The 6,926-nt window shown below is 31.4% G+C and overlaps 1 protein-coding gene across 1 annotated transcript; it reads right to left on the bottom strand.

Annotated features, from left to right (window-relative positions):
• Positions 1-5,145: 5,145 nt before the first annotated feature.
• LOC104725379 (1,4-dihydroxy-2-naphthoyl-CoA thioesterase 2) lies at positions 5,146-6,432 on the bottom strand. Its single transcript, XM_010444042.2, has 2 exons — positions 6,049-6,432; positions 5,146-5,454 (listed from the first exon to the last, which is right to left on the bottom strand). Exons 1-2 carry the CDS (start codon positions 6,361-6,363, stop codon positions 5,296-5,298), a joined length of 474 nt encoding a protein of 157 aa, XP_010442344.1. The 5' UTR covers positions 6,364-6,432; the 3' UTR covers positions 5,146-5,295.
• Positions 6,433-6,926: the final 494 nt, after the last annotated feature.

The following is a 6,926-nucleotide window of genomic DNA, read 5'->3' as shown; positions in this document are numbered from 1 at the left end:
GTAGTGAGTTAGGATTCTGGAGATGGATTAGGCTGGTTTAGGGCTGTGGTTGTTTAGATTGGCTAAGCTTGTTTGTTAATATATCTCTTCTAGGTTAGATGTGTTCTAAGCTGTTCTTATATCTGAGAGGGTAAGAACAGATCTTAAGCTTCCTTGCATCATACCAATGTTTAGGTTGTTAGATAAATCTAATAATGGAGATTATCATGCTTATCCCAAGAGATTGGTAGTATAAGGTGATTTTTGACAAGTAATGGTCTGGTCCTTAATGCCTATTTAGTATGGTTTCACCAATGAGAGTTGGGTTAGGATAATACTTAAACTTGATCACTTCTGTCATTAGAGTGGATTAGTGAGTCATTAAGATCATTGTCTAGAGATAGCTCATGTTTGATTGAAGTTTGTTAACCAGTTTAGATAGCCACAACTTGAACACCAGCCCATGAATCCATCTCTGGAAGCCTACTTTGTTATTTGATTGTTTATTACCGCATATTATCCTGTTTCATTGCATTTGTTTCAATTTTAAGTTGTCAAGATTGCATCTTTTATTTGTATTGCTCAACTCGACCTGACCACTCGACCACACACACGGTCGAGTGCTTGATCGAGCACCTTCAGGTTGTTCACTTTACTTTTTGTTTCATTTCAGTTTACATTCTGCATCTTTACTGTTTTGTTTTACTGCATTTGTTTAGTTACTGCTCTTGTTGGTTTAATTTCAGTATTGCTTACTTTGTTTCACTTGCATTTAGTTTCTGTTCAAACATTTTACTTTCTGCATTTACATTTCTTTCATCAAACTGTTACATCAAAACCACTTTCATATTTGGCTTAACTTGAGTCATTGTTTACATCTTGATTGCATAAACATCACACACTTTATGGATTGACATCTCTTATACTATAACTGCATAAGATTATTGAAACCTCTTGCACATGATCATCATAGTTTATGTTTGTTTGACCTTTCATCATTCATTCATATACTCACACATCACACAAAAGTGCTAGTTTCACTTTGTGACTAAGTTTTCTATCTCTTTATAAACACATGTATTCTTATTTGAGAAATCAGCAAGCAATCAAGAAATTTTTTATCTTTTATTTGAGAGTGGTAAACTCCTTTGTTCCTTTGGAACTTGTTCTTTCTCCTTGGTGGGTTACATCAAAGAGTTTTCGGTATATCAAGTGATTCCGCCGCACTTGACGTTGCCATTCATTAGCTGAGAGTTGAAGAGTCGTTATAAGAGAGTCTAGGGCACAAGGATTTTCGAGATTCGTCTCACGTCTTGTCATCTGTCTCCGCGAAGCTTCTATCTAAAGTTCCACCGCCTTGCTTTGTTTTAAGAGAGTTTGGGGCATAAGGATTTTCGAGTTTATCTCACGCCTTATCATCCAGCTTCGCGAGCCATCAGAGTTCTAGGATTATCAGTCTACATACCTTAGAGCGTCGATTCCTTAGGAGAATCACATCAATTTGGTCCCATGAATTTTGACAATCCAGTATGGTCGTCTATTGTGATGCCTATATGCTACAATGAGGACGTTCTGGATTGTGTTAAGAGGTACATCTTGCTTATGGTCATGATGATAAATCTGCTAGAAAACATGCATCAAATTATATAAATTGAAAATTAAAATAAAATTATAAAAAACAATTAAAAATTTAAACTTATATTGTTCAGTTGATGATCATTATATGGCATGAAGTACCATTTGCATTATTTATGTTATGACATGAGTTTCACCTATCCATTTAGGTCAGAGAATGATACTTTTCTATTTTTGACTTGCCAAAATAAGTTGTAGAGTTATTATTAATTTTCTGAAGTCTTCATGATATTAGCGATGTATTTATGATGTTCTCTTCTTAATCTCACAAGCAAGAGATTAAGATGATATCAAAAAATCGATGCTTCGTAGCATATACATAATCTATAATAGTGTAACATCCGTGAACCAAATTGGCTGGTTAAGGGGTGTGTGTCGATTGACACAAAAGTTGCATCGATCAACACAATCTTGTGCGGTCCAGCCAATTTTGATTTTAATTGTTGGTTCGATGCGGGTTCGTTTAAGTGGAACCTAAACCAAAGTATTTAAGGCTGGGGACGACCTAGGTCGTGGGAAGCAGCCTCATTGTCGTTTTCTAGAGAAAGAAAAGAGAGAAAAACCCTTTTGTGTGTTCTTGAGTGTTCTAAGCTGTTCTTGGTGGGATTTGTCGTTGTGAGTGGAGATCTGAAGTTGAGTTCATGTTAGGATTTATGTGTTGTTTGATGGACTTCTTGCTTCTTATTGGTTGATTTGTGGTTCGTATAGCTTCCAATGGCTTCTGCAGAAGCCTCAGCCACCTTGGAGATGTTCAGAGTAAGAGTTCTGCGATAGAGCTCGCAGGAAAATGATGTTCGGTATCAACATCGATCGATACAAGCAGTTTGTCAGTCGACACAGTGCAAGGACGACTCCATAAAACCTACAAGCATCGATATATGCCATGTGGAGGTGTCAGTCGATGCAATTAGGGATTTCTAGAAATGTCAATCATGCGTCGATCGACAAAAGGAGTGTGTCGGTAGACGCAAGGGATCTGCATCGCTCGACACAAGGTGTGTGTCGGTCGACGTAACCTTGGTCAGGTGTCAGTGTCAATCGACACCATGAGGGTGTCGGTCGACACAAACCCTTCAGCAGGTGGCTGATACTTACTTTTCCTGGTTTGATTGTTTATTTGTTGTTTGTTGATTGGAGATTCTCAACTACTTGTGTGTATAGCCCAGTAAATGGGAGGATTGCCTCACTGAGTATTTGTGATAATAATCATGCGTCTCAATTGTTATTTTTGATGCAGGTAAATGCAAAGTGTTGTCGTGGAATCAAGGCAATGAAGAGGAGGATGTTCTAGAGGCTCGGTTGTTTTGTTCTATGTTGTTGATAGGTTGCTAGAATGGAATGTAATGGTCTAGAACGAATGTTGAGGTTGATGATTCATTGTTCTATGACTTGGTTTATGTTATTGGTATTGTTGGATATATGTAATTGATTTATTCGTTATTAGTTATTTAATTCATTGGTTTAATGTTTGGTTATTTCCGCTGTTTGATTTGAACTTTGTTAGGTTGTTATTGGGTATTAAACCACTAGGCAACTAAATATGATATTAAAAAAGAAAAAAATGGATCAGCCGTTTAATAGTGAACAATACTTATGCATTGGTGTTTATTTATTTAAACACAAACATGTATAGGAATAACACAAGATATCATCACTACTATATAAATAAATTAAGAAAGTAGCATAGTATTTGTTTTTTGTACATCAGTACTAGGCCATAACCCACACTATGTGCGGAATAAATCGATTTTAAAAAACTATTATAAGTAAAATTATTATCCTAGAACCAATATCTGTTTGTGTCAAACATAATATGTAACTAAAGTTTTTTATTTATTTATTCAAAGCTGTATTTTTTCGTGTAAAAAATATGTGTCACCCAAGAAATCTTTGAATGTGTAAGAGGTTTTATGGCAGAGAAAATATTGATAAAATGTTACTATTTATTGCAACATGTCTTTTCTTTTTTGTGTGGTTTAAAAATCAAATTCATATCTTCTTATTTTTTTATTTTGTAATCATAACAATTTTTCATGTTTCTTACGTAACCAAACATAAACTAAATTACTCGGTACTTTAATTATTTAATTTTATTATATGTTAGTAACAATCGGATTCTAAACTAAGTTTTCTAAAGATAATCTAATTTATTGATTTAATTTTTTTTGATTAGGCTATTTAAATCTTTTGAGTTAGTCGGTTTGTTAATATTTTCTATAAATGACCGATTATTACCAAAAAAAACCATGAAAAAATTAATGAAATTCCAAAATCAACGTATTCGTGTACGAATACATTTCACCCGTGAAATATGTGAATGTGGTAAAGAAAATATTTATAAAATGTTATAATTTATGGCAATATATATTTTTGTGTGTTTTAAAAAATCAAATTTATATTTATGGTTTATCGAGTAACTATAACAATTTTGCATAATCTAATAGTCACTCATTTTAAATATAATATGATTTTTTTGGGGTACTAAATTTTTTTTATAATAATAAGGGTTATTGTCTCATTCCTTTTTAATAGCACATAGATGAATATCGATTAGAACGTATATTCCTATATGGTTATCAATATTTCCATTTTTGATGAATAATGACACTAAATATTGAGATTAATTAGTTTACATACTTAGATATATATATATATATATATATATATAAATAATCACACATCATGATATCCCCTAATTTATTGTCATTTTTATATTTATTTATGAATATATATAAATCTATATTTATTGGGAATTAAGTTTCTTTTAATGAGTTAGAGATAATTCAGGGAGAATATACTTCTTTCTATAATCAATTGTAATAAATATTGAAAGCTTGTTATTTAAATTATTATGGTAATAATACTAACATAAAAATAACATTTTGGTTTTATATGATTATGTTAATAAGTTATATGTTTAAGAAGTTATATGTTCTTTATTTTTATTAACTTTATATTAATTGATATGTTTTTATAGTCTTTTTAGAATATTTTACTTATATTGATTTTAAGAAATCAATATAACTTTGACTTGTATATTTGTAAGTAAATTTTAGTGAAATTTTGCCTTAAAATAGTATGTAATTATTTAATTAGTTTAAATATTTGATATTTAAATTTGTTTGAGAAGTGATGACATCTAATTCTTATTCAGTTAATTGTTTTTGTTTAAAATATAATGACATGTTATTGCAATTAAGTAGAAATTTAAGGGTATTTTGCTAAAATGTGCACATAGTTCTCTGACGGCGACACATCAGCGTTTTCAAGAGTGTGTTTCTCTATTAACATATAGAGGATAATATTTATTTTCATAGATTAAGAAGACAGTGTTTAAGTTTAATTACCTCTCTAATTAAGTCCAAAATGTTAAATTTAGTCAAAATGCATATTTTAAAAGTGCCATACCATTCAGCCCCATTATCTTCTTGAATAGCCTTCGATAGAAAAAGAGAATCTCATGTTTTGATATTTAGAAAGTTGTTCCCATAGTAACAGAAATATTAGTTATATGACCCCATACCTAAACGATTTGAACCTTTCAACAAGATAGTTTATAAGTACTAAAAGTACGTTATCAAAATCATATACAAAATCAAACCCATAATAACGTTCAGTTTTTAAAAATAATCTTATAGTCATGTCTGATACATCAATTATTTAATAAAACCAATAATTGAATTACAACTTGGATACAAATTTCTTCAACTGGTCTGGAGCATCTTTAACATGGTCTGGTATAGGTACACCGCAAAAGAGAGTAACCCGGGATGTTGATACCATTATTTTCTCTTCCGATTTCTTGGTCTTCTTGGTTTTCCATAACCGGACCTCCCATACCTACAGTTACATACATATTATTTCATTCTATATTATAAGCTTCTCGTTAATTTGAATACTTGTTTGATTATATTCGTATAGTAATTAATTATACACACCAACCTCGTGTTATAATAGGTTGTATATTCAATATATGAAATAAAAAGCAAATATTTGCGTTTGTTGAGTCAAGTGCATGTTAAAAAAAATAAAAGTAACCCGACAACTTGGTACACCTGCTTTTCAGTTTTCTGGCCGGAATCTTTTACAACTCAAACTCTTTAGTTATTTCACTTCACTAATATTAATAGAGCTTTTTTTTTTCATTTTTGGTGAAAAAACTAAGATCTTACCGAATTTAGGCTCATAATATTAATCTATAATTTTCTTAATCTTTCTACCATTTCATCAAAAACAGATTTCAAAATTTATAATTAAATTGTTTAATGAAAATATATATTGACTTTATCTTTCTTTAGGTAGTTAATAAAGAAAATTCTCTTATTGTGAAATTGCAAAATTACATTTTCATAAGTGCCAATTTTTTTTTAATATAAATAAATATATGCAATGTACTGTATGTATATACGTGTGATCAGTAGATGTATAGGTTACCTGAATATTTTTGCCAACGTTGACCGGAAAAGATTCGGCGAAGACGAAATCACCGAGAACAGCAGGTCGGAGGTGGTGAATGGAGAGATGGATACCGGCAACACGTTTATAACCAGATGCGATTCCGGCACCGAGACTGGCGAGTCCCTCAGCGATCAGAGCTGATACGCCGCCGTGCAAGACTTTGAACGGCTGGCAACATTTGTCAGTTACGGTGAGGTGGCCGGAGACTCTGGTGGCTGAAAGCTCTTCAAATACAAATCCTAAGATTTTAAGCGGCTGATCAATGATATATTCCGGCGAATTTGGATCCATTTCTTAGGTTTTAACTTTTAACGATCGATCAAAGCTTTTTTTTTTCTTTTTTCTTTTTGGTGTCGTCTGATTTTTTGTTGTTGTTTATTTGCTTTTTAAGAACTTGTTATTGGGCTTACTACTGGGCTTATTGACAAAAGCCTTACTATTTTGTTAATTTGAATTTAAGCATAATTTGATATTTGTCAATCAATTCAGAACTTTGAAACTTTTTGAGTTAGTCATTGAGAATCTCCCCTCATTTACTAAAATCTGGATCTTATCCAACACTTATAAACGCTTGTATCAAAAAAAAAAAAAAAATCCAACACTAATAAACTTTGAAAATCTTGGTATATTAATCAACTTGATATGACTTGCAATAATAAAAAAAGAAAAAATTTAACATATAAATTACATGTATCTTAGATCATCTCCAATAGATTTCTCTATTTTTATTTCTAAAATAGAGAATCTCTATAATAGAGGTGAGTTCTACTCCAACCTATATTTATTCCCAACTTTAAAATAGAGATTGCTATTTGTTCTTCTATATATAGATGAACTCTACTTTTCCTCTATAT

The sequence above is a fragment of the Camelina sativa genome, chromosome 11, assembly GCF_030686135.1.
Source record: "Camelina sativa cultivar CO46 ecotype springtype chromosome 11, ASM3068613v1".
NCBI classification, from domain to species: Eukaryota; Viridiplantae; Streptophyta; class Magnoliopsida; order Brassicales; family Brassicaceae; genus Camelina; species Camelina sativa.
Note: the sequence above shows the minus strand (reverse complement) of the source record. Positions and strands in the feature narration are given on the sequence as shown.

Coding starts and splice junctions, on each gene's coding strand:
- LOC104725379 (XM_010444042.2), bottom strand. CDS start 6,363: ATGGATCCAAATTCGCCGGAATATATCATTGATCAGCCGCTTAAAATC. Junction 5,455..6,048: donor ACGTTGGCAAAAATATTCAG/GTAACCTATACA, acceptor ATGTAACTGTAG/GTATGGGAGGTCCGGTTATG.